Source organism: Mchenga conophoros, linkage group LG6 (genome assembly GCF_057382185.1).
Source record: "Mchenga conophoros isolate Kocher_MC1m ecotype Shallow Benthic linkage group LG6, M_conophoros_male_GT1.1, whole genome shotgun sequence".
Taxonomy (NCBI): domain Eukaryota; kingdom Metazoa; phylum Chordata; class Actinopteri; order Cichliformes; family Cichlidae; genus Mchenga; species Mchenga conophoros.
Window position 1 is genome coordinate 12,591,827 of NC_140531.1, and position 27,846 is coordinate 12,619,672.

At 39.8% G+C, this 27,846-nt stretch overlaps 2 protein-coding genes across 2 annotated transcripts; both read left to right on the forward strand.

Moving 5' to 3' along the window:
- Nucleotides 1-3,093: 3,093 nt before the first annotated feature.
- ears2 (glutamyl-tRNA synthetase 2, mitochondrial) lies at nucleotides 3,094-15,306 on the forward strand. The gene is made up of 10 exons (XM_085276251.1): nucleotides 3,094-3,525; nucleotides 6,134-6,289; nucleotides 7,134-7,323; nucleotides 7,725-7,875; nucleotides 8,164-8,485; nucleotides 8,569-8,677; nucleotides 9,552-9,705; nucleotides 9,984-10,114; nucleotides 10,200-10,335; nucleotides 12,859-15,306. The coding sequence occupies exons 1-10, from the start codon at nucleotides 3,345-3,347 to the stop codon at nucleotides 12,955-12,957; spliced, it is 1,629 nt and encodes a 542-aa protein (XP_085132377.1). The 5' UTR covers nucleotides 3,094-3,344; the 3' UTR covers nucleotides 12,958-15,306.
- Nucleotides 15,307-15,456: 150 nt separating this feature from the next.
- On the forward strand, nucleotides 15,457-25,904 carry LOC146572229 (ADP-ribosylation factor-binding protein GGA1-like). Its single transcript, XM_085276250.1, has 16 exons — nucleotides 15,457-15,637; nucleotides 17,157-17,241; nucleotides 17,698-17,773; nucleotides 18,311-18,409; nucleotides 18,896-19,019; nucleotides 19,210-19,310; nucleotides 19,384-19,464; nucleotides 19,557-19,694; nucleotides 21,255-21,462; nucleotides 21,540-21,719; nucleotides 21,811-21,872; nucleotides 21,947-22,053; nucleotides 22,156-22,295; nucleotides 22,412-22,581; nucleotides 23,344-23,454; nucleotides 23,805-25,904. Exons 1-16 carry the CDS (start codon nucleotides 15,595-15,597, stop codon nucleotides 23,913-23,915), a joined length of 1,836 nt encoding a protein of 611 aa, XP_085132376.1. The 5' UTR covers nucleotides 15,457-15,594; the 3' UTR covers nucleotides 23,916-25,904.
- Nucleotides 25,905-27,846: the final 1,942 nt, after the last annotated feature.

Genomic DNA, 27,846 nt, shown 5'->3' on the forward strand with positions numbered 1-27,846 from the left:
TGGTGTTTAGATGCTTTAGAAATTAAGATATTCCTCCTCAGAGAAGCAGAAGCGCTACTAAATAAACCATATTTCAAAATTATTATGATAATGGAATAGGCAACAAACAACAAGGGTCCACAACTCAAGAGAAATATTTATAAATATCACTGTTACGTCACAAAGAGTCACTTCAGGTTAAATGATTTCACTGTGTGCTCAGTGTGGTCACCACGAGCTGGAAGGAGAGCAAATAAAATTGTATTGCGAAAGTTTTGGCTCATGTAACAGTACATGAGTATTTGCTGAATGAATTAACAAAAAGTTTAATTTACTATTATTATTATTATTATTATATTTCAGTATTTGTATATAACAATACTTATAACAATATAACGAACTGTATATAGGAAATGAGAGAAGGGTTTATTATATCAGCCACCCTTGAAGGTAATAGGATAGGGAGGACATGTGGCATATTTTCTAATTATATATTGTTGCATGGAGCCTGTAAATATCTCTAAAGTTTTTTGTTGTTGTCTTTTTTAATCTTTTGCAAAGAAAAAAAAGTGTTGGCATATGACAGAGGTGTAAACATAAGGCTCTGGACTGCAACTTAAGAAAATACCAGCAAATAGGAAAATGTTGCAAAAACACACAAAACACAAAGAAAGACAATAATGTGGCAGCTGTGAAGAACTGCCCTCAGGCACGCTTGAAAGAACTGAGCATTTATCTGTGTTGTGGGGAAGAAAAAGATGCAGGTGATGTGTTTTTTAACTGCATGGTTCATTTAAAACTGTATATACATGTTTGGTATTAACCTTTACTGTTAGTTCACTGTCCTATGACTGCTCCCTCACAATATTGTCTCACCCAAATCATGGAACAGTTATGTTTTGTGAGTTTTCTTTTTTTGTATGTGTGCTTTTGTGGTGTTTTATTTTCTCTTTCTGATGTATTTTATGTGCTTCTGCAACTTTTTAAGTTGCAGTGCATTTGACCTTTCAGAATCGCCCAGAAAACACTTTAATCTGACCCAGACGACAGCTTTGGAAAATGTAAAGGCGGGAATCAATTTTACACATTCACATATATTTTCATAATCTTTACAGCTTGTCCTGATAAAGGAATCCCTTACAGCCATTCATATTACACCAGAAGTAAAGTTATACAGTAGATTTAATTAAATGACAGAAACGTTCCTGTTTTTTCATTATCTAATATAGATAGATTTTTGTTTTCATTTTTATTTATTTATTTTTATTATTATTTCCTAACAATATATCCACAGTAAAATAAATAAATGTGCAAATAAAGTAGGACATTTTCTGGTGATTAACAAAAACGACGACAATGGCTTACCAGAACTTTTTCTCTGATTTTACATGTTTATTTCATACAATTTAATTGTGCTGACAGAATTATTTTATGTATTTATTTTATTCATTACATTGGATTTTTTTTTTTTTTTTTTTTTAGCAATTAGAAAAACTCCTTTGAAATTGGACTTTTTTTCTTATGTTGAGAAAAAAATATAAGTAAGGCTTCTTCACACTGACAGAAAGGGTATTTTCACTGGTCGGGCCAAGTTAATATTAAAGTAGGGGAGACCGGGGATAGTTGTAACGTGGGTCAGTTGTAACACTTCCAATTTCTCCAATCAGGGCTAAGTTTCAAATGATGTGACTCATCCTGTACATGCCCAATTCAGTTCTGCTATCACATGTGAAAAATCAGCACATTTTGTCAAACACAGACAATTTAACACGAAAAAAAGTCATTTGTATGGCAAAAAGTAAGTTTTTCTACTTTATTTCAATGTTTAATAGCATTATCTGCTTTGCAGTTAAACTCATCAAACTTAAATTATGTTATTTGTATGTCTATGGGGATATATTCTGTGTAGGTCTTTAGTGCTAATGTTTTAGCCGTTGGCTGTAATGTTAGCTAGTTCATGGCTATAGGAGTCTGGGTCAGTTGTAACAGCAACAGTCTGGGTTAGTTGTAACAATAATGCAGATGTTACAACTTACCACACTATTACTTTAACGTATATTAAACAAGTTGGGGCAACGACATCAGCAGAGAGAGGTTCACTGGTCGCATTTGTATATGCGGTTAATGCCATTGACAACACAATTCCTCCACTGTTTGTGTTCCCACACATACATTATGCAGACCACTGTGTCAGAGATGGGCCAGTAGGAAGTACTGGTAGTGGAAATAAATCAGGATGGGTGCACGAAACAGATTTCCTCATCTTTCTGAAGCACTTTGCAAACCACACCAAGGTAAGCCATGATAAAAGTAATGGAATTGCGATGCTGGTGAACAACTACATTTTTTCAGCTTCATTGTTATGTTCAAATTGGTGCAAGAGTTGTAGGTTACAATGCCTACTGAGCCAATGAGGCCAAACTCAAGGAAGACCAACCAAAATTAATGAAATATTCAGCTGCAGAAAATTCCATAACTTGTCTTTTTTGGGGGGGTTGGAATATGTTCAAAAGCTAGATTTCTGCATTCTGTCACACACACACATAGCTACATAAATGGCTCTAAGTGCATTCATGTGTTGAATAAACAAAGATTACATGTTAATATTTTGTCAGTACCCTTATTTCATTGTGTTACATTTTACCCCAGGATATGTTACAACTAACCCAGACTATGGGGTTAATTGTAACATTTCACTCTTTGTGTTTGAGGCCATACCATGCAATAGGTAATTGTGCTGCAGAGAAAATAGCTGCACTATTTAATAGCCGAGACATGTAAATACTTTGCATTACATTTTGAATCCACTACCTTAAAAGAGCTTCAATTTACAGACAGAAATGTCAAAAATGTTACAACTATCCCCGGTCTCCCCTACCATGTAAAATGAGTCGGACATCAGTAGAATAAGACAACCAAACAACCTGGATGCACGAGATAAAATAAATATTATCTCAAGTATAAAAGCTACCGGCTCTTATTTCGTGTGGCATCCAAATGAAACGATACTGAATTATACACAGAGTCAGCTGTAGAGGGCAGTACTGCCACCAGGAAACCTAAAGGAAGAAGCGAGCGCTCCTCCGACAGGCGGCGGTAAGCAGGTTTACGTCTGAAGGATTCGTTTCCGGTTTAGTTTCGACGAAGAAGAACGTAACCTACGTAATAAACACGGTTTAGCATTTGCACATGTGAGGACAAACTTTGTCTTTTTGCTACTGTTGTTACTGTGTTGCTGTTTTTGTGCTTACTGCGGTTTTAGCAACACTCGTGGCTAACTGTGCCTAACCGCGGCCGGGTCAGCGCGCGAGGGAGAGCGTGAAAAACCCTGGAGGATGCTGCTCGTGTCCTCGTGACCTGTCATCATGTCGCGGTGGTTTAAAACCTGTACGCGGTCTTTTCTGCACAGTTTGGAGGTCCGCAGGGGGTTTCGCTGCCTCACGTCGGACGGAAACAGACGGACGGAGCTCCAGCTGCGTGCAGCAGGCGACAGGTGCTGCACGCAGCTGGGGGAGGTGAGGGTCAGGTTTGCCCCCAGTCCCACAGGTAAGGTCCTTCGGTATCCTGCACGACCTGGCTGTAAACATGTGTTACGGTAAATTTAGTTGAAAGAATTATGGAGAAAAAAAAAACTGTCAACAGCCCCCAAAATCCTTTTAGATGGATATTTTTATGCTTCAGTTTTGTTCGTCTAACTTGTGGTCTGATTGTGGTCTCATGGCTGTTTTTTTGATACTTTCTTTTTATTGTTTTCTTTAAACATTATACAGGGAGATGGAGTGTAACAACAAAACGGAACATAAAAATAAAAAATAATAAAATTATTATTATTATTATTATTATTATTATTATTATTATTATTAATAATAATAATAATTTAAAAAAAGGTGAAAAAAGAACGTGTTGGGTCACCATGTTTCTACAATTTGATCGTTTCTCATTATCAATGTGATGGTCTTTGTCCTGTCGAGTTTATGTAATCAGTCCATTTCTCCCCCTTTTCAATGGTATTGATCTTCCTGAGTCCTTATTTTGTAAGTCAGCTGTTCCATAATTTGTATTTCGTCTATAATATTGATCCATTCATCCTGCGATGGTGGGTCTATCTTGTTCCATTTCCTTGTGATTGCCTTTTTACCGACTGCAAGCATAATTTTCAGTACGTTTCTATCTTCTTTCAACACATTTCCCGTAATGACACCAAGATATAATAATGTACAAGACTTAGATACAGCACAACCCAGAATTTTACCTATAGCTAACTGAACATCTTCCCAAAATTTTGTGATCTTGGGACAGAACCAGAACACACTAAAGTGTGAAGGAAGTGTGTTTGTTCCTAATTTTGGGTGTTATAAAAAATCGAATTACATTTTTCCAGCAATGCAATCTCCAGACACGTGATGATGATGTTGTTGCCTGCTGTTTTCCAAATTTGTGACTATTCCTCATCAGATATGTTCACTCCCAACTCTCTGTGCCACAGTTTTACATACATTGTTGTACACCCTCTTGCCTCCATTATATGCTCGTAAATTGTAGAGATTATTCTAATTTTTTTTGCATTGTGGGCTTCAGTTATGGTTTTGATTATTGAATTTTTATCCAGATTTACACTACGTTTTACTTCTTTATTAAAAAAAGTCCCTAATCGGCAAATATCTATCATGATCTTGATTGCTTAGATCATATTTTGTTTAATCTCCTGGAAGTTCATAAAATTCCCATCTTTAATTAGTGTACATATTGCTGTTAATCCATTAGGAATCCACTGTTTAAATCTTTGGTTCATACAACCAATAGAACCCTTATCATAAGCTGTCCATCGAAGCAGTCTGAGCTCTTTTTCCAGTTTGTATTTTCGTACCAGATTAAACCACATTTTTAACGTAAACTGAGTGACTTAATTCAGCTGTTTAATTACACTCATTGCTTCTTCTGTCTCCCATAAGGCTTTGCATTTCTCTTCCCTGTACTGATTTTTCTAAATTCTTCCATTTGGCTTCATAATCATTGTCACACCAACAAATTATATACCTGATTTGTGCAGCATGAAAGTATGCTTAAAGGTTTGGGAGTGCCAAACCCTCCTTATCCTTTCTTATCTGTAGTGTTTCGAATTTGATTCTCAGTCTGTGACCGTTCCATATAAACTTGGAAAGGATTTTGTCCTATAATCTGAATTGTTTTTCATGTATGTCAATGGGCAGTGACTGAAAGAGGTAGAGCAGTCTGCTGTTTTTAGTTTTGGTGTTGATCTAGATTTGTGTATGTATATATATATATATATATATATATATATATATATATATATATATATATATATATATATATATATATATATATATATATATATATACATCATTTTAGAGTTAAATCTTAATCAACAATAGTCCTGGTTATAACTGCCAGATATTCAGTAGCTTTCGCATTTTTAATGTCAGGTTATTTAAAACATGCTGCAGCTATTCTTTTCAATAAAAACACAATTTTCTATTTACTAAATGCTACACATGGGATATATCAGTGATTACTGACATAAATAAAGGAGTATTCATTAGAATTTATTTATATGATATGCAGTCTGAGTATTTTTCCATTTGTATACGGTGCTTGGTACTGTGGAGGACAAAAATATGCATATATGAATGTAATTTTCCACTTAAACTGACTTCAGTATTTTTTATTTATTTCCATGTGTTAAAAAAATGTGGGTTGACAGTGACTCTGGCAAAAATGACTCGTGTGTGTGTGTGTGTGTGTGTGTGTGTGGGAAGTGTTTGCACTGCAAACCTAGACAAAGCAATAATAGGCAATAATAAATGTTACATGGTGTTTGCTGGCATTCGTGCAAAGAAGCGTGGATATGGTGCAGCGTAAGCCTTTGCGTGTTTTTTGCTTCAGCTTATGTCAGATAGTTTTGTTCAGCACAAAGTGTGAGTGCAGCTGCAAGTTTTATCTGATGGAAGTCACAAGATTGATAACGATTAGGGTTTTTCTTGTGAAAGAGAGTAGTTCCACATGTAACATTAGTGATGCATTTTCTGGTTCATTTTTAGTGTTCTGGTGCTGTGTGTGTGCTGGCTCTCTCTCTCACACACAACCTTCAAAACTGCAATCGGATGCTGTAACCATTTAATGCTTTGTTCTGCAGGCTTCCTACACCTCGGCGGACTTCGAACTGCTCTCTACAATTACATATTTGCAAAGAAGTATGGAGGTGTATTCATCCTGCGGCTGGAGGACACTGATCAGAGCAGACTGGTACCAGGAGCAGCAGAGTCCATAGAGGACATGTTAGAGTGGGCTGGTAAGAGACACTAGTCCAGAAGGATTGACTCTGTAATATGTAGCTCTTTGTACACAATCATGACCACTTCATTTTTTTCATCTAATGTGGCTCCCAAGTGAAGAATCTACTTACATCAGTAAATAGAAAATGAACCTAAGATAACAACATAAGAAATAAGTAAACATTTCCTTTTATTTTTCAGTCTGTACATATATCGAACATTTATATAATACGAGATATCTCTAAGATGTCTCTTGAAAAAAACAAAGTCTGACACAAATATGGGCCGTGGTTCTCCATTTCTTTGTTTTTCAAAGTTTGTTAAAAGTTGTCTTTAGATCTGCTTTTTGCACACTGTGCTTTCTTGAGTGTTTTATTAATATGAGGTAATGGCTAACACAGAAGGAGGGATCAGTTGATCTGATGCTTACACAGAAACTACTGGCTGAATTTTGAATATTGTTGAAAAACTGAAGCGCATTAAACAGTTCTTACAGAACTGCTAACTTCATTCTGTTTAAAACTGTGTTGAAAATTGTGTCTTTCCTCAGGGTTGATCTGCTGAATAACACTGGGTAAATGGATCAATGCAATCACTGCATTAAATCCTAATAGAGTCGATCCCCGTCTATTCGCAGTTCATGGATTTTATTCCAAATTATTTGCTGATTTATTGCATGATACAGAAATTACAAACACAAAGATCCCGGGAAAATTAAAATAGGCAGTTCTAAGCGTTTTTAGAGGGGGTCTCAAGGTTTTGAGGGCAGGTGTGGTCCCTAACCCCCACAAATACCGGGGATTGACTTTAAAAGCGTTTGGCTAAGTTGTTGCCACCATCTAAGCTGAATTTTTCACACAGGTATACCTCCAGATGAAAGTCCACGTCGAGGTGGCCTGACAGGTCCATACCTGCAGTCTCAGAGACTCGACCTCTACAATCAGACAGCCCGGCAGCTTGTTGCCAGTGATCACGCTTACTATTGTTTCTGCAGCTCTCAGAGACTGGAGCTGCTCAAAAAAGAGGCATTAAGGTCGGGGCAGACTCCAAGGTAATTCAGAACACAAATCAGTAAAAAACTTTATATTACCCACTTTTTTTTTTTTTTAATGTATCATCTTCAAACTTCAGACGATACACTTCACAGCAATATACTAGGCCATGGGGGACCTGAGTAACATGTTGGCTAAGGATTGCACCTTGACCTTCATCGTTAGTGCCAAGGTCAAAGTTGGCCCTGAAAAAATTCAAGAAATATATGATATGAAAGGGTCTGGAGAAAACTGACAGCAAACCTTTAATTTTTTCAATAAGACGCGCTACGACGACACAATGACACCATAAAGTTTCACACAATCAAACACTGCATGACTATATCTTAATATAATAGAGAGTTGCGCTCTCTGAGTGCTTTTGTTTGTCAAGGTTCTGACAGCGTTTGCATCTCTCCAGGTATGACAACAGGTGTCGTCACCTGCGGGCCGACCAGGTCCAGGAGAAGCTGGCTCAGGGAGCCTCATATGTGATCAGGTTTCGTCTGGAAGAGGGCGTTGAGCCTTTTCAGGATCTGATCTTTGGATGGAATCGGCATGAGGTTGCACAGGTTGGGCTTTTCACTGGGCTTCATGCTAAACGTGTAACCATGTCTAATAAAGCTAATGTTTTTGTTGTTTTTTTTTAATGTTTGACTATAAATATTCTTGCTTGATTGAAATAAATTTAAAATTTCTTGAGGTTCAGATTGTAACTGTGCTTTTAAAACAAGCGTAGTCCATATAATGAGCTGTTAACAGTGGTACTTGAATGCAAAAACCTGCCTTTAGTTTTCAGTCTATCTGCCAGATTTCTTCTGGCTCCTCTCGTTTTCAAACACATCCTCTGTCACTTTTAGGTGGAGGGGGATCCCGTGGTGATAAAAGCAGACGGTTTCCCCACCTATCACCTCGCCAACATTGTAGATGATCATTACATGAAGGTCAGCCATGTCCTGCGGGGTTCAGAGTGGCTGATCTCCACCTCCAAACATCTCCTCATGTACCGGGCTCTTGGATGGCAGCCGCCCACGTTCGGACATCTGCCGCTGCTGATGAACAAAGACGGCAGTAAACTGTCAAAGAGGCAGGGGGACATATTCATCGAAACATTCAAGAGAGACGGAGTCCTGCCAGAGGCTCTGTTGGATACAACAACCAACTGTGGATCTGGATTCAACAGTGAGTGATGGGAGACTCTGCAAAACTGTGACTATAAACAGTGAACATTATATCAAAGTCCAACGTCTTGTGTTTCCATATAGCTAATCGAATGGGGAGGAGGATAGATGAACTGATTTCTGAGTTTAACCCTTCAAAGATCACGACTCACTCTGCTTTGTTAGACCTCGAGAAGCTGCCAGAGTTCAACAGGTGAGTCAGAACTTTATACGTCCTGGTTTTATTGCCTAGGTTCTGTTTATTTAGGCCTTATTTCATTTTTAAAGCAAAAGAGGAAAGATGCATTATGTCTGTTCATTCTTCAGTCTGTTGAAGTGATCGTGTTCTATCATGCAGACGTGAGTCACTCTAACTTTCACATGATAATGACTGAATGAGCCACAGAACTATGTACTCGGTACTCTGAGAGTGCATCAGTGCAGATTTTTCATCTTGATCTTGATCTTTGATAATTAAAGATGCCGCATCCTGGACTGGTTCTTATACAGCTGTTTTTATATTTTTACTGCAGTGAACATGAGCGTGTTCATGAAGACCGGCTTTGAGGCTTCAGTACTGTTAGTTTGGCCAGTGTGAGGCCATGAGACACAGATTGAAAGGAGTCGTCTAAAACCCAGTGCTTTTTTTTTCTTTTCATGTTATTGCCAACAAATGTCCCAACAAAAAACATTTGCCTTTAATGAGCAATTCAAGATACAGAACAGCCTATTTCAGACTTCCTCTGGTGATGATAAATGTTTCCAACTGCAATTTTAACGCAGTGTAGATTTCTTTCTACTGGAATTCATTCCTGCTGATTGCTTTAGTTTAAGCTGTCAAGAGTTTGAAATGTCTGAATCGAGCGCATCACAGTGAAGCTCAATGGATCTTTGCTTAACTCAAGAACAGCAAAACATTAAGTTTAAGTAATCATTCCCCAAAATGTCACCTTGTTGTTAAGAGTAATCCAAAGTGTCTGTTTTTATGTGGAACATGAGGAAGTCTTATTAAAAAGAAGAGATGAAAAGGAATATATAAATACATATTCGTTTTACGAGGTAAATGAAACTCTCTGTGATTATGACAGACTTCACCTGCAGCAGCGAATTGAAGATGAGCAGCAGTGTGATTTGCTGATACAAGATCTGCGGGAGGAAATCTATCAGGCCTTCGCAGAACAGATCCAGGATAAGGATGTGCTGCGCGAGGATTACATCAGGCGGGTTCTGCGTCTCCGTAAGGTAACCATGACTTTACTCTGGTTTAACTCTGTTTTCCTCTGCTAATTAAAAGGTTCTTGGCCTTTTTAGTGAAGATTTAAATTATATAGACCTTATAGTGACTGTAGTGCGTTTGTGTGCATTCCTATCATTTGATTTCTGGTATGTTGAGGATATGAAACCAGCTGTTGTCAGTTGTTGATCTGTAGTTAAATACTGTCCTACACTGGTGTGGCTTCTAGTGTGATGTCCAAACAGTGTGCACTATTATGGAAACAATCCTCTTCTCTCTTTAACAGGGTCACATATCCTTCCTGAAGGAGCTTGTAAGCCCCACTTACTCTTACTTGTGGGTGCGTCCTTCCTTTTCCAGCCAGGAGGTGGCATCACTCACTGGAGAGGCCCAGCACATTGCTTCATTAGTGCTGAAGTGTGTACAGCCTGTTTCATTCATCTTTCATCTTACAGTTTCAGTCTCTCAATGTGATTTTAAACAATTGAATTTGTGCTTTTAGGCTGATAGAAGAGCGAAGCGAGGAGCTTTTGGTGGATCGACTCGGTAAAGACTTGAAAGCTGTGGCTAAGCAGGCTAAAGCCACCAAGTACAGGGAGGTGATGAAGCTGTTACGTCTGGTTCTCAGCGGTCAGCAGGTACTCAGCCTCGTCCTGTAGAGTGTTTTCATTACAGATAGTGTATAAGATGAAAACAGAGTTCGCACTATCTGCATATGTGGTTGCAAAGCAAAAACAAATATATACACTGCTTAAAATATAAAGGAACACTTTTTAATCAGAGTACAAGATCAAGTCAGTTCTTCTTCTCAAGCAGCAGTGGGGGTTGTTAATCAGTTTCAGCTGCTTTGGTGTTAATGAAGCTAACAACAGGTGCACTAGAGAGGCAACAATGAGACAAGCTTCAAAACGGGAATGGTTTTACAGGTGGAGGACACTGACATTTTTCCCTCATCTTTTCTGACTTCTTTTTGACTAGTTTTGCATTTGGCTAGGGTCAGTGTCACTTCTAATATCATATCTTCTAATATCTGAGCTATAAAATGACCTCCAGCAGGCCACTGGTGTGAATGTCTCGAACCAAACAATCACAAACTGACTTCTTGAGGGTGGCTGAGGGCTCAACATCTTTTAGTGAGCCCTGTTCTCACTGCTGAGCACTGTAAAGCATGTTTGGCATTTACCATAGAGTACTAGAACTGGTGGGTTCACCACTGGCACCTTGTGCTTTTAATAGATGAGAGCAGGTTCAACCTGAGCATTGGACAGACGTGAAAGGGTCTGGGGATGCCGTGGAGAAAATAATGCTGTAACATCGTTCAGCATGACTGGTTTGGTGGTGGGCCAGTAATGGTCTGGCGAGGCATATCCATAGAGGGACACACACACCTCTATAGGCTAAGCAACAGCACCCCTTCTGTTAAGTATTGGGATGAAATCCTTGGACCCACTCAGACCCTACGCTGGTCAGAGCACCTCTGGGACATTATGTTTGGCTCCAGTCTAAGCTACCAGACTGTCCAGGAGCTCAAATGAACAATGTCCAGATCTGGGAGGAGATCGCCATAAGGATATCAACTTCAGTCTTTAGGAGCGTCCGCCAACATTGTCAGCCACGCATACAAGCATGTGGGGGCCAAACAAACGACTGAGTGTCATTCTGAGTTGCTACAATGCAATTTAAGCAGAATGGAGTAGCCTGCTGCATTATTTTTTACACTTTGATTTCTTGTGTGTATTTGAATTCAATGATCTGTAAGGTGATCATTTCCAACAAACAATGTGCCATCTTTCATTCCTAAAACGTTACCCAGTCTATAGTCATTATGTGTTTTGAAAATGTTACTTTTAATTTTTTAAGCAGTGTATAAATAAAGTCGTATCACCTTCTAAATGACCTGCAGAAGTTTTATCAAATATCACTTGTTGCCATTTGAGTTGAACTCTGTCAGAACTGGAAACCACAAGTCAGGTGTGGGAGTAATGTGCGCTGCAGCTTGTCTGAAAAAGAACACACGGAAATGTGCAAAATCTGTGAAGTAAAGCTAGTTCTGAATTACTATAGTGCTCGTCTTTTCTCAAACTTGTCTCCCAATGGGTTCTAAAAAGTCAATAAGTATTTGTAGTAGTTAAAATAGAAGTCCACAAGCAGAGGTGGTCACTAATTCAGTGGTGACAGTTCAGCTCTGACCCCAACTACATTTAATTGATGTTTTGACCTTTTCTTGCAAAGTCATCCAGTTCCCATACTGATCACAAGACTTTGTTAAAAGAAGTTCCTGCAATGATGTAATACTGTTTTTTTCCAGCGTCAGATACAGACTGCAGTCTTTAATGAAGAGTTGTAGATACAAGATTTGTTATAGCAGTTAAAAAAATAACGAACATATTTTAAAAAAGCTTAATAATTTCATAATAAATATAACAATTATATGTTCTTAAAAGAGCTTTTATTCTGCACGTGTCTTATTGTAGCTGCCGGCCTGATTCTTCCTATCTGAAAGGTTGCATATAGATGCCCATATTTGTCAGAAGTAGACACACACACACACACACACACACACACACACACACACACACACACACACACACACACACACACACACACACACACACACACACACCCCTGCATGTTAATGAGGTTGTGAGGTCTGTGGTTAAATTAATCAAGCAAAGATCAGTGTTTGTCGTTTTGATCTTTACTTTAGAGGTCACGTTTGCTCGTCCTTAAGAACACTGTGTGCTTTAGAGTAGTGACAGATAAGTAGCATAATACGAGGAACTTAAAATGTCCATCGGTCATTTTTTAAAGATCACTTTTGTTTCTGTAGTCTCATTTCTAAAATTGTGTTTGTCAAACTGCAGATCAGCAGATTCAATCATGTCTAGCTGCTGAAATCAGAAAAATACTCATAGCATGTGCCATATGTTCATTTACTTATGTGAAATGACTCAACTGAACTCCACAATACCGTTTTTGAAAGGTGGCGGTAATGACAAACAGTCGTCTACTTAGTCGCCACGTTGGCCCTGCTTACTTGGTGAGGGCAGGCATGAAGAAAGAGGAAGCTGTTTCTTGATTGTGTTTCACACAGGATGCTGGCTGGGTTGATTGTGTCAACTTTTCTGACCCCTGATCCTCTCTTCCCCTCTGACCTGCAGCAAGGTCCCAGTGTTGCTGAGATGATGGTGTCTCTGGGCTCTGCAGAGATCATCCATCGATTCCAGAAACTTCTGCTGCTTTCAAACGAAACAGATTAATGACTAAACTACCCGCCACCACGTCACCCTACAGTCACCGCGCCTGAAGAAAACAGCTGCTGCTGGACTGGTTGGCCTGAATGTTGACAGTTGATCTCACACATGCTGATTCTGCCACCTTTAAAATAAACTGAATGCCAATTAATACTCGAAATATTAGAAAAAGGTGCTGAGAATTTTATGCACTCAGACTGTGTTATGCAGTAATGTGAGACCTTACACCTGTTGCTGTGCTCACACATGGATGGGAAGTACCTTGATATTTCCATGCAAATATCAAGGTACTTTACTGAAGAAATTTTAATGAACTGGTCCACAGATGTACAGTCACAAGTGTTACAACTTCAAGGGCAGATGTAAAAGATGAAGATGAAAACGTCAATAAATAAATACCCCAGAGACCGATAGATAAATATATTTAAATTTAATACAGAGTTTCTGCTCAGTTGTTCTCCTGTCAGTTAACAGCTTTTTGTTTTGAATGTGACATAATATATTCTTTTATTATATGCTTTTCTGTTTTATAAATGATGTAAGACTTGTGTAATTAAACCATTTAATTTAACTACTTTTCAAAATGTTTTTGTTTATGAAAGATGGCTTACAGAAATTCTAGAGTAAACATTTTGAAATCACATTCTGAAGTACTTCTACTTCCCTTCATTTTCATATTATTGAGTATTTATTTACTCCACCACACCAGTGTGATAACTGACATTTATAATGCTGTTATATAGAATAACAGGCAGTGAAATAATGCTTCTGCTTCTATAATCCTGTGACATCACAGGGTTGACTGATGTGTGAAGTGCCGTGAAATCTTGTTGCAGAGTGACCTTTTGTTATCATGCACCCTCTTTCACTACTGAGCTTTATAAAAAAAATCTGGTTGTAACCAGGTTTTAAAATAATAAAAATATAGGTGAATATTACCTGACATGACAAAAAATTTAAAAATTACACTGTTATTATTAAACAAAGGGAAAATGCAGAAGCAGCATGTGAAAAACTGAGCACATACCATCATTGGGTAGTTCTTGTAGAACCGCATTTAGCAGCAATAATTTGAAGTCATTGTTCATTTTATGACTATTAATTTTTCATTTGTTGTGAAGGATTTACTTTTGTTTTTTTGTTGTTGTTTTTTTAATCACATTGCTTCAGTGCATTGAGGTTTTTGGGGCATTTTTTATGTTATGCATTGTTCCCACCACAACATTTCAATACGGCAGAGGTTTGGACTCTGGGCCATTGCGACAGTTTGAGTCTTTTCTTTTTCAGATGTAGAGTTGTTGCTGTGTTTGTGATCATTGTCCTGTTGCTTGACCCTGTTTGGGTCAAGCTTTAGCTGTTGTGCAGCATATTTGGCTCTAGAATACTTTGGTATGCAGAGGAGTTTATGGTCGACTCAGTGACTGCAAAACAAGCCCGAATCATCACACCTCCACCACTGTGCTTGACGGTCTAACGTGTTTGGATTTCTCAAAGCATAATGCTGTGCATTATAGCCGCACATCTCCACTCTGCTCTAATCTGTTCAAAGGACATTGTTCCAGAAGTCTTTCGTGGGTTTTGCCAGATGCAAATTTAGATCTGAACAGTCTGTACTGTCATGAACTTTAACATTGGGCCTCATTTAGCATGTTTATAGAGTCTGAAACAAAAGACTCTCTTAAACGTTCCTTTTTGTGAATGATCTTTCTCAGTGTAGATACACCCCTGAATACTTTTACAGAGGTCCTCACATTTGCTAATGATCAATTAGTCTTTGACTTTTTTGGTACAGGGAGGGTTAAATAGTGAGATACAATTATTTTAAGAACATGAACAGCAGACTCCATGAGGCTATCATGAGGGCCTTGAGTCCTTTAGTAGTACCTGTGCTTGCAGTTACTGTCAGCTGAGCTGAGAGAGTGATGATCTGTGGCCATCACCTCCAAAACCATTTCCTTTTTGGTGGTTATGTTTTTGTTGCTTCTCCAGTGCTCTTGGTGACACTTACATTTGCATCAAAGCCGGTGAAATGCATCCACAATGGTTTATGGATCCTAACTGGGCAGACTGTTGGAGACAATTCTGAGAACTGCATCGCAGATAATGGACTCTTAGTTGAATTATCAAAGCACGTTTTTTGTTTTTTTTTAAATTTGAGTCAGATTATATTTAGAATAAATATTTTTACAAGAAGAGGTGAAGGACGTTTGAACTTAATACATTATGAATTAAGCATCATAAGAAATGCGCTATGAAAGTACTAAAAGTACTCCAAACAATATAAACAATATAAAAATATCGATTCCTAATGAATTCTTCTGTAAGTGGAAAGAAGTTTGGGTGATCTAACGAAGTAAAAGCTTTCCGTGTGAAATGTGAAGAAGTGTGCATGTGCCTGAAGTGTGTTTTTGAGTCCCTTCTTTCCGCCGCTGCACTGACAAACACGACAGAGTTGAAGATAAGCAGATATGTGTGTGAGCGCGTGCTGATGCAGGCAGTGAGGGGGTGTAACGTGGTTGGTGTGTCAGGGGCGTGAGTGTCACATGTCAGCGTACACAGACGGCAGTTTGACACCTCCGCTTCTCCGCCAGAGAGAAACAGTCAGCAGCTAAGCGGCTCTGGACCGGCAGGAGACGGACGGCGATGGCGAGCGGTGACAGCCAGGAAACTTTCGAGTCATGGCTCAGTAAGTGAACAAGGAACAGAAAAAGTTTGTGTTGTTGTTGGCGTTCAGCTGCGAGTCTGCAGAGCTAGCGTACTTCTCATTGGCGAGACGGTCCGTGCTAACGTCCCGTCAACGGTCGGCTCGTGACTTCAGTTTGACTCCATCACCGCACACACTTTTTATGCGCGAAACAACGCCCTGTTTTATTTATTTAACTTAAACTACGTTTTGGTATTCTCTAGAAACTCTCAGCTGGAACAGGAAGTTGTTCGCTCGTGCGTGTGCCTCAAAGAGAGCGAGAGAGAGAAGCGGTGTTCGCGTGTCACCTGCAGAAGTGCGCGTGCTGTCACAGGTTTTTTATGTAATAAAAGCAGGCGTGTGACCAAATAAGTAGCTGGTATTGACTTTAGACCTGTGATGAAGTACAGAGCAGGTTTTTATAGGTTTTACTGCAATAATTCAGCCCATAATGCATCTCATACTGTATTCAGAGCATTACTTAAAATAAATAACACAAGTAGACACCCAGACAGGAGAGAGGTAGTGCTGAAGCAGTCAGTTCATAGCATGGTCATATTGTACTGTATAGTTTTTATTTTTATGATGGGTTTTATCTTTATTTCTTTTTGACTTTTTGTTTAGTTTAGTTTTTAATTGGCTCAATGTTAGGTTTAGTCTTAGTATCATTGTGTGGAGGACATATATCAGAGTCACTACAGGTGTTTCAATAAAAACACAGAACATTTTAAAACCAGTCGACTTTCAGGCTTGTAGACATCCAGAATCTCAATTAAAATGTGCGTTAAAGCCTCGTCGCCTTATTGGATAAGCTCCTCTGTATATTTCTTGTATTCACTGTACTGTGCAAAAACCTTGAGCTAACCCTCATTTCTTTATATTTTGCTTCCAAGTAGCCCTTCTTGCTTGTAACTTTTTAAAAGTGGTCCTAAGTGATTGGCTTTAGCTGAATCTATGAATGGAATTTGTAAGAATGGTGCCTTTTGTGCATGAATGATTCATAGGTTAGTGTTAAGTGGCTTCCCACATACGCAAAGGTCAGGTATAGGAACTGGACTGAAAATCAGTAAAGAAGTAGCCAATGTCCAAACTTTGAAAGACCTTCAGAAGGCCTGGAGAACTATTGCTCAACACCACTTTAAAAATAATACGAAGTCTAGTTCCATGACAGCAAAATATAAAGAAGTGATTTTTTTGAATGTGGTTTCAGGCTTTTCTGTAAATGAAAAAAAAAAAACCTCCCCTACCCCTGGTTATGTATTTCATCAAAAAAAAATTGGATCTAGAAAATTATTAAATAGAGTACTTAAAGGAAAATAAAACACAGTTTCATCTTATATGGTGGGGATAGTGCACAAATATGTGTGCTAGCTAGCCTCCACACATTAGAAGCACACTTGGTGCAACATAGGCTTTGTTTCCCCTTTTTGTGCAGATCTTTAATTTTCACTTCCACAGAAAATCATTTTTTCTTCTTCTTCTGTGTTTCACTCTTTCTGTGGTCTGATTTTTTTTTGTCCAGATCAGGCCACGGACCCAAATAATCAGGAGGACAGATGGGACTGTATTCAGGGTTTCTACGAGCTTGTCAACCAGGAGACTAACGGGTGAGCAGAGTGTTGCTTTCTTCAGTCTTACCTATAATTTAAGCACCTGTAAAACTTGTATACTTTCCCTCTTTATTGTAGTTAGTATAAACTAAAGTTTTGTAAGCAAAGCCACTTGGTTCTAAAAATGACTTCAACACAACTCAGACATTTGGGAAATAGTTGCTTCACATCCATGTTGCCATCACAGTTTGTCAGTTACACCATCGCGCAAGATCAAGAGGGAAGTCTGTGACACCTTTTCCCCTTCACTCTTCCCGATATGATGCAGCATAAAGTGTAAAGGTACTTTCACGTAAAGGCAGAGTCCTGTTTTATTTGAAGCATTTCAGTGGATTTCTGCTGAGGCGGGCAGAGCGCTGTGTGGAAGCTGTGCAAACACTACGTCTTCAGCTGTTTGCACGACATGTTTGCTCGCAGTTCACTCAGATGATTTGAGATTTTTCTGCCTTTCAGGCCGCAGGTAGCCGTTCGTCTTCTCGCACATAAAATCCAGTCCCCACAGGAGAAAGTGGCTCTGCAGGCTCTCACAGTGAGTAACCAGACTAATGTCACGGCATGTATTTATCTCTCTTGTTTTGCGGTGCTTTTATCTGCAGACGTCTGAATTTGAATCAGATTTTTTTAACACGGACAAGTACTATAATTCTGTATTGATTTATTTCTCCTTCTCAACGGTCATACTCGGCATTTGTCACAGTATTTTTGTCGACAGAGGCCATCACAGAAAAACAAATGTGTTTGTTGTAACTCTGTGTGTGGGGGTGGGGTGAATAATATCCGTGACTAATATTTATCACGTGGACGAAGCGACATGAGGCACTTAATCCAAGTTTGAAGCTGCTGTGAGGGCACGCACAGCTTGTAGCCAGTGTTTCGCTATGAGATGCGACTTGGAGAAGCTTCTCGAGGACCATGTGCCTCAGGACATGTGACATTTTAAATGTGGTTAACCACAAATATCAAAGATGAAAATCTCTTCTCTCTGTGCTGTGCTGCGTAAATGTTCTTCAGTTTCTAGTGGTTAGGATTGAGTTTTTTTTCTTGTTGTTTTTTTGGTGTTTTCCAGATTCTCGAGGCTTGTATGAACAACTGCGGCAAGCGGTTCCACAGCGAGGCTGCCAAGTTTCGCTTTCTCAATGAGCTCATCAAAGTCTTAACACCAAAGGTACTGCTTATCAGACACAAAAATGTCAGTGGTAGTTTTTAAAGCTGTGAGAACAGTCTGAAAACCTCTACATTTGGTAGTCAGACTTCCACGAAGTAAATTATTTAAGAGTTCAAATGAACTGCAGTGAACTTTTGTGAACGTGGAAAAAAAATAGCCTCCATATATCACAAGGCTCAGTCGAAAGTTCAATAAAAAAAAAGGCATATAGAGATTCATATTATAAGAATGAAAAATGTACTTCAATTAATATGTTTAGACAGTTACTGCAGGGATAGAGTCACAAAAGTCTCCGTGTTCCCAACTGTGCAGCACGTTAGTAAATCTGCTCCAATCTAATCTAAGAATCTGACAGCGTATAGATTTAAAATTAGTCCAACATCCAAAGGTCCACGTTCTAGACTGTGGGACCAGGATATTCTGGAAATTTCTAATGAGCAGCTTTTTCTGCAGTAACACTGACATGTGATCCATCTTTCCGAGCAGTATTTTGGCTCGTGGACTCCACAGAAAGTCAAAGACAGGGTGACGGAGGTCCTCTACGGCTGGACGCTCTGGCTTAAAGATGAACCTAAGATTCAGGAAGCTTACAGCATGCTCAAGAAACAAGGTGAGGAACAATGCAGATACAAAACATGAAGTCTGTGCTCAGAAGCTCTACCTGAGAATCCCTTCATTTAACACTGAGCACGTGATACGTAACAGTTTAATCATTTCTTAGTTGTTCTGTTGTGTTCAAGTCTCGATGAGAGGACGTGTTTTGATTTTTTCTTTGAGTGGGTTTCTTTTTCTGATCCTAGGTATTGTGGAGAAAGATCCCAAACTGCCGGACACGGTTATAATGGCTCCTCCACCACAGAGAACCACAGAGTCTGTTTTTGACCAGGAGGAGAAAGCGAAGGTGAGCATGTGTGTTTGTCTACTGAGGTGTGCGACTGGTTTCATCCTGCTTACATTTTTTTCTGTGCTTATAGCTGTTGGCCAGATTATTGAAAAGTGGCCGTCCTGAAGACCTGGAAACTGCCAACAGGCTCATTAAAAGCACCATCAAAGAGGTGAGGAGTGCTGCGGTGATCAAAGATGATGATCGTGCTTTTATATCAATTTAATATTGACCTTTTTTTCCCTGTGTATGTGCTACATTAAGGAGCAAGAGAAGGCTGAGAAAGTGTCAAAGCGTGAGTCTACTCTGCAGGACGTGGAGAGCAACACTAAGCAGCTCAGAGAGCTGCTGGAACAGCACGCTATCACTGGAACTTCATTACAGCCCAGCGACGACATGAAGGTATGTTACTACATGAAATACACACTCCGCTTGGGAAGTCCTGTGACTGTTGTCTTTATTTGCTTTGCAACTGCAGAACTGTTTTCTTTCTTTTTTTTTTTTTTTTTTTTTTTGTGCAGCGTTGGGTGTGTTTGAGCACAACATTTGATTGCAAGGACTAGAATTCACTTTTGGTATTAAATGAAATGCACTGTGGTGGTTTGAATCGTATCTATCCAATAGATTCCATTTTGTTCATATAAACATTGAGTCTTCCTCACATGCCAAAGTCATTCATGGAGTTCCACAGGGCTCTGTGCTGGGACTGAGGCGTTTTACGTTACACATGCTTCCATAAACAATATTATTAGCAAACACTACCCAGTGTTAAAACGGAGGCAATCGGTTCGATCTTTCACACTGAGCGTTTTTTTCTTTAGCATAAGTAATACCAGACTTTATCCTACATTTATTTGTAATGATTCCATAACACTCTTCTACATAAAATCAATTATTTTGATGTGTTAGATATTGCGTTATTTTACCTTTGCTCGGTTATAAAATAATCTAAATAATTTGTAAAATGAAAAAAAAAACTTATAAATTTAGTCTTGAATATTTATTTTAAATCAAAAATCTAACTTATAATTGGGAATTTCTGAAAATATGTTGAAAATTAGTTAATCATGTTTTGTTAATTGGTGATTTTAAACTGCCCGTAGGTATGAACGTGAGTGCGAAAGATTGTCTGCCTCTCTGTGTTAGCCCTGCAACACACTGCCTTACCCTAAGGCGGGGGTGTCAAACATGAGGCCTGAGTGCCAGAATCGGCCCAGCCAAGACTGGAATCCAGACTCAATGGACGGGTTAGGAAATGTGAAATGGGTTGAAAAGTTTCGACCTTTTAACCGTATTGTCACGAGTGTTAATGCTTTATGTTTTCTGATGAATGCATGCACAGGATACACTGCATACCCTTTGGACACATGGATACACTGTTTCTGCAATTTTACACATTTAACCTTTTTTAATCAGCTCGATGGAGCTGGGATACATCGATATGTCTTTGAGCTTCATTTATCATTACAGATCTTTCTATCCCTGTTTTGGTCATTAGTGTTTTGAGTAACCTGAAGCACTGGAAGCTGAACTCATGCTTTAATGACCCTCAGCAGTTACATTTGTTAGTAGCTCCTGTCCTTGTGGACAGGATGTTTGCTGATTGAAGTCTTGTGATCTTTATTTAGTAAAATCTGTGTCTGTGATGAAGTCGCTTTTTTCCACCCTTAGTTTATCTCCTTGGATACAACTGATCGGTTTTAAAAACTTCACTCAAGCTGTGATGTTGAGCTGGTAGAGCCAATTTTCCCACTATCACAATGCTGGGAAACGATGTTCTGCTGGTGGAAACTTGAGGCACAGTGTCTGACAGTTGATTTACTTGAACGAGAAATACACCTCAAAAAAATAGGACCTTTTGTACAAAGGTCAAAACCAAGCTTTCTTTTTTTAAATGATCCATTTAAAAAAAGAAAAAAAAGAAAACATTAAATTTTTATTTTTATTTTTAAACCTTTGCAGACACTGTATGAGCGCTGCGACCGGCTGAGGCCCAGCCTCTTTCGACTAGCCAGCGACACGATGGAAGACGACGCTGCTCTGGCGCAGATCCTGGCAGCTAACGATGACTTGACTCTCGTAGTGAACGCTTACAAAGTCCGGGTGGTGGGAGCAGAGTGTAACGGAGAAAGAGCACGAAGTAAAAGTGAAGAAGTGACAAGTAATACGGGTAGGCTTCATTTTGTTCACCTTTTAGTCCTCGTGGAAAAATCTTGTTTGCGAACCTCTTTTCTCTCGTTGGTCCAGCTCCTACGAGTCACAGAGAGGTTAAGAGCTACCACCTCATTGATCTGTCAGCACTGGACTCTCCGCAGACTCACAGGAAAGCCGATTCCCTGCCTGTATTCGAATCTTCGTCACCAGTCTTCACCTCTTATCTGGAAAAAGCTTTCAGCTCAGAAGACGACCAGGACTTAAACGAATTAGGTGGGCCTGCTTTTGTTCTTATTTCGCCGTTGTTGTCTGTAACACTGACAAATACGCTTCATAATGTAATGACGTCCTGTTGTGTGATTAGATCTGGTCTCAAAGCAAAGGACTCAGGAGAATTCCAAGTCCTATTCTGAGGAACTGATGCAGGTGAGGCTTGAATGGAAGATTTAAACATGCATTTTATTTGGAATATGCGATTTAACATGTTCTTTTACTTTTAGTTAAATGGAGACATTTTTAATGCTGAGCAGAACGGAGGAGGGGGGCTTTTACTGAGAGCCCGTGGATGTGGGGGCAGCAGTGCGACAACTAACGGGACAGACATTTGGTAAGATAGCAAAGAAATTTCTAGCTTTTGCATGCACTTAGTCAGAGTTGTAAACAAGTAAACAACCTTTTGTTTTTAAAAATCTGTCTTTTGTCCCGTTAGGTCTCACCCTCAAAGTCAGCAGTTCAAATGGTCGGACAAACCATCAAATGAAGGCTCAGGTTCTCCAGTGAAACTAGAGGACTCATGCCCCCCACACCTCCTGAACAACATCTTTGTTCCAATGGAAAGCATCAAATCCAGTAAGTCGTCTGAAGCGAATCGTCCAGTGTTTGCCGCGAGTTTTGCAGCTGTGAGGAAGTCGTTCCTCAGTATCAGCAGATACTTTGTTTAATTGTTATTTTCACGTGTATGTTAGGTCAGCTGGAGCCGATCACGTTATACAACCGGGCCGGTTTCCACGTATCTCTTCATTTCGCTAGAGACCCTCCGCCAGGTCATCCAGGTGTCGCCGTGGTCGTCATGTCTGCAGTGAACACATCTGCGCTCGATGTGAGAGACTTCCTGTTTCAAGCTGCTGTTCCAAAGGTAACAAACTCAGACTGCAGGGTGATGTTTTTAAAATGTGGACGGATGCACTTTTGAATCAGGAAAACTTTTGAAAATATCTTTAGGACGTGTCGACTTCAAACCTCTTTAATCTTGAAACAAAAAAGATACAACAAAGAAAGCAGGCTGGTTCAAATGATGTACTTTTTTCACAGTTTTGCTTAAAAAATGAAATAAAATGTTGAAATTAGTGCTAGAATTTCTGAATTTTAAATAGTGACTGGTCAATAAGTCTAGGAAAGTGCTGTATAAATGCCAGTACACATTTTTCTCACTTGCAGATGTTTTTTCTTAAGAAGTAGGTAGACACGGGTGTTACTGATGGAATGAATTATGTTACGCACTTGGCCTTCACCTCACACACAGGTGGGATTGGTAACACCTCTGTGTGTGTCTATTTGATGACACGAAGGCTTTGTCTGTGTAAAAGGGAATATTAAACTGTAGCTTCATTGTGGGTCTAAAAATATTACAACTTTGTATATGTTTAGATGGAGAGGAAGCTAGGTCATTGGCCTGTGACAGCTGTTACACCAAGCTCTGTGCAGTTAATTGTAAGGCTCAGACTATCAAATCACAACAAAATGTATCTGGCGCCCCCTGCTGGAGTCGGGTTGACAGTTCAAATTTGTGGGGCAGTCCCTGTCAGTGTTTTTCTGTTTGAAACCACTTCAAGTGTCTACCTGCTTCCTATCTGAGTTGGGCACACAGCTCTTTCTTACTTTAATCACTGTCACACAGACGATGTTAGTGAAACTTCAGCCTGCCTCAGGGACACGCCTACCTCCATACAACCCTGTCCTGCCTCCACCTGCTGTCTCCCAGGTCCTCCTGTTAGCTAATCCTCAGAGGGTGAGTTATATGCATGTAACTGTTACTACCTGTCTACCTTGATTAAAGTTGTCAGCGTCTCTGCATGTGAGTTTGTTTGTTTATACTTGTTTTTGTTGTATATTTCCACAGAGCAGGGTTGTTTTGCTCTTGCTATAAATTGTCGGATCCTCAGTAAGATGCTTTACACATTTCCTGTACATGGCAGGAATGGTTAAGAGAGTAAAGCTGTAGATAAACACCATACTTTGTTTTATATTACAACACAACACAAAAGATAATGCTGATAATATTTAAAATATTTGTTCTTCATTTCTTTCTTTGGAGAAATTCAGCCAATTTCTTAAGATGTCCCTTATTTTTTCCCTCAGCGTAAAGTCCGCCTGCGCTACAAGCTCACACTGATGCACGGAGACCAACATCTGAGCGAAACGGGAGAGATCGACAACTTTCCTGACTGGATGTCTTTGACCGGCCACTGAAAACTTCACAAACTCGGATTTGTACTCTGTGCTGGGTGTGAAATTAACAATTGAAAGAAGAGAGAGTGATAGTGAAGCCAGGGAGGAAGAAAAACTCAACCAGAAGATGGAGATGCTTTCAGGTTTGGACACTTCATGAAGTAACACCAAGCAAGTTTGTATTTTTGAAAATCCTACTTTGTGTGCGTAGGTTTTTTTGTTGTTTTTTTTTAACAATTTGCTGTGATTAAAAAAAGTAGCAACTGTGATTCAGGCAAAGAAAAATGTCTTACATTATTTTAAAAAAGAGTTGAAAGTCTTACATTGCACATGGAATCCGTTACTTCCAGTTCCTTTATACCTGGTTGGTATTCCAAAGAAACACCAAGCACTGACACTGGAGTCACACTATGGTAAACGGTGGCTGGACACAGCAGTGCAACTAAAAGTATTGTGACCTTGAGATCTTGTTGCCTTTTGAAGATCTAGTCTAACTACTCGTCAGTGAGTTGTTGTGATCTGTATTCCAAGCAAACTACAGAATGACATTAACTCTGCTACCTTGCTTTTATTTAGGTACATAACAAGAATACAACCAGTTGGCAACCAGCTGACTTGAGCCCCTTATTGCAAAGAGATATGACGTGGATGTGTTGTGCTCACTTTGGAGTGACTGCTTTGGACACAGTTTGTCTCCCACGCGGTGACCTGTGCACCCGTGTTTATGCTCTGGTTAGCACTTAATTGCTGCAACCACTTTCAATCAGTCACTGAATTCTAAAATACTCAGTTCAGTCAACAGGCCAGTGGGATGCACGCACACACACAAATAATGAGCAGCAAAGGCAGGAGCTGTTGCTCTGTTTATTGTAAAACCCAAACAGTCCAAGGCTTTAGTAGTTATTGTTGCTTTAGCTGTGCCGTTAAGAAACTCAAGTACAACAAAATCTGTGGCAAAAATAAAACAATCTATTATTCATTCAGAGGATTTTACAGTTCTTTTACACTTTTGTGTGCATCAGAATATTGTATTTCAAATCTAAGCATTTGATGTAAGGGTGTTCAGGTGGGTTCAGCACATCCCCGACTGGACCCGATTCACGTGTCAGATGCTCTGCTGTCATCTTATTTCGCTGCCTCGTGCTGTTGTTAAACCACTGAGGTGCAATCCAGCGTAAGCTGACGTGTTGCTGGTTTCAAGTCTGCATTTGAAAAACTCTTCTGCTTTTCTGACATCAGAACTCCCGAAGCACCTTGAGATGTTTTTAATATGTATTTATCTTCCAACTAAGATTTCCTTTCCTTACACTTAAAGTGTGTGAGTATAATTATATAATTGTGTTACTGCATTTCGGATCTGCTTGTTTGTGTATCAATTAAAAGATTCAAGAAAAAACAAAGACATGTAGCAAAGCTGATAAAAAAATTGTTTACATCTGTAAACACTTTCCCCCCACTCTGTGGCTGAAAGCAGGACAAAATAACTGATGAATGTGTTAAATACACTTTAAAATAAATCAGTTACTACTCTTTGCTGTAGCTTTTTGTAGGGTTTGACTCTTAGTAGCATGCTTCATTTTGTTTCTCTGTGTGAAGTTGTTTCCAGTTTGTTTGTGTTTCATTTCATTTTATTTAGTTTTCTTTAATTACAGACTGTGTGTTGTTTCCTCAGCTTCAACCACTTTATGAACCCCAAAGAAGACATTCAGGCTCAGTTTTACCTGCTTCCTCCTGTGTGACTGTGAAACAGGAAATGCATGTCTGTCATGTGTCAGTATTGAGTTCTTTAATAAATATGGATTCTGTTACAGTTGTGTTCTGGGTCCAGGGATTTCAGATCTGTGGCTCTTTTACATATGCAGGGGCTCAATGTGGTATCGTCAAAAGACAATAATATAAACACAAAATGAACAATGGATATTTTGCAGTGTTTTTTAAAAGTTTGTCTCTACATCCTCCAGCTGTGAAAGTATGTAGCCTTTACACTGAATTAAAAAAAGAAAAAACGTTTTCACATGTGCTTCATCTCCTTCGTCTAACACGTGTTACTTCATTCTCTTGTATTTGCCGACCTCTACAGCGATGATTAGCTCTGCTGAATACACATAAATGTTTAGTCTTCACCCTCCGTTGCTATGGATTCCACATGCAGCTGGGTTTAAGTCAAAGAACTGAAAACCTACCTTTTTATATAACTTTTAAAGCTCTTGGACTGCTACATTTTGACTTGATAAATTTCTACAAACAGAAATAAATCAAAGCTCTGCAGACCACTTTGTAGTTACTGTTTCACAGTAGGCCTAAAAATGCTAATTTTTGTCTCTCCACTTTACAGTTGTTACTGAAGTAAAACAGTAACAACAGTAACAATATATATATATATATATATATATATATATATATATATAATATTCACTGATCCACACTACCAGGCTATACTGCAATGACATTGGAATGTCGTTCGGACTGGAGAAGTGTAGTCGGATGGTATCAAAGAGAGGGAAGGTAGTCAGAACTGAGGGGATTGAACTACCAGAAGGCAACATTGCAGACATAGAGGACAGTTACAAGTACCTGGGGATCCCGCAGGCAAATGGGAACCATGAAGAGGCCGCTAGAAAGGCTGCAACCACCAAGTACCTGCAGAGGGTCAGGCAAGTCCTGAGGAGTCAGCTGAATGGTAAGAACAAGATCCGGGCCATCAACACGTACGCCCTGCCCGTGATCAGGTACCCTGCTGGGGTAATAGGCTGGCCAAAGGAGGAGATAGAAGCCACTGACATAAAGACAAGAAAGCTCCTTACCATGCATGGAGGGTTTCACCCCAAGTCCAGCACCCTGAGGCTGTACGCTAAGCGGAAGGAAGGGGGCCGGGGACTGGTGAGTGTCAGCACCACAGTCCAGGATGAGACAACGAACATCCAAGAATACATTGGGAAGATGGCCCCAACTGACCGAGTGCTCAGTGAATACCTCAGGCAGCAGAAACCCAAGAAAGAGGAGGGAGACGAGGAACCATCATGGAAGGACAGGCCCCTGCACGGTATGTACCACCGGCAGATAGAGGAGGTGGCTGATATCCAGAAATCCTACCAGTGGCTGGACAAAGCTGGACTGAAAGACAGCACAGAGGCACTAATCATGGCAGCACAAGAACAAGCTCTGAGTACAAGATCCATAGAGGCTGGGGTCTATCACACCAGGCAAGACCCCAGGTGCAGGCTGTGTAAAGATGCCCCAGAGACAATCCAGCATGTGCTGGATTGTCTCTGGGGCATCCTGCACCCTGCTGTTATGTAACAGCAGGGTGCAAGATGCTAGCAGGCAAGGCATACATGGAACGCCATAACCAAGTGGCCGGCATAGTGTACAGGAACATCTGTGCCGAGTATAACCTGGAAGTCCCGAGGTCAAAATGGGAGATGCCCCCAAGGGTGGTGGAGAATGACCGAGCTAAGATCCTGTGGGACTTCCAGATACAGACGGACAAAATGGTGGTGGCTAACCAACCGGACATAGTGGTGGTAGACAAACAGAAGAAGACGGCCGTAGTGATCGATGTAGCAGTTCCGAATGACAGCAATATCAGGAAGAAGGAACACGAGAAGCTGGAGAAATACCAAGGGCTCAGAGAAGAGCTCGAGAGGATGTGGAGGGTGAAGGTAACGGTGGTCCCCGTGGTAATCGGAGCACTAGGTGCGGTGACTCCCAAGCTAGGCGAGTGGCTCCAGCAGATCCCGGGAATAACATCGGAGATCTCTGTCCAGAAGAGCGCAGTCCTGGGAACAGCTAAGATACTGCGCAGGACCCTCAAGCTCCCAGGCCTCTGGTAGAGGACCCGAGCTTGAAGGATAAACCGCCCGCAGGGGCGTGCTGGGTGTTTTTTATATATAAAACTTTTTATTTTAGTTCTGTAATAATAAAAAATGCACTAAAAGGAGAATAACTATAA

What these genes read in the sequence shown, in the direction of transcription:
- ears2 (XM_085276251.1), top strand. Translation starts at nt 3,345, where the DNA reads ATGTCGCGGTGGTTTAAAACCTGTACGCGGTCTTTTCTGCACAGTTTG. An exon ending in CTGTGGATCTGGATTCAACA is followed by an intron (nt 8,486 to 8,568) that starts GTGAGTGATGGG and finishes GTTTCCATATAG; the next exon opens with CTAATCGAATGGGGAGGAGG. An exon ending in AAGCTGCCAGAGTTCAACAG is followed by an intron (nt 8,678 to 9,551) that starts GTGAGTCAGAAC and finishes TGATTATGACAG; the next exon opens with ACTTCACCTGCAGCAGCGAA.
- LOC146572229 (XM_085276250.1), top strand. Translation starts at nt 15,595, where the DNA reads ATGGCGAGCGGTGACAGCCAGGAAACTTTCGAGTCATGGCTCA. An exon ending in TGGCTCTGCAGGCTCTCACA is followed by an intron (nt 17,774 to 18,310) that starts GTGAGTAACCAG and finishes GGTGTTTTCCAG; the next exon opens with ATTCTCGAGGCTTGTATGAA. An exon ending in ACTAACGGGACAGACATTTG is followed by an intron (nt 22,054 to 22,155) that starts GTAAGATAGCAA and finishes TTGTCCCGTTAG; the next exon opens with GTCTCACCCTCAAAGTCAGC.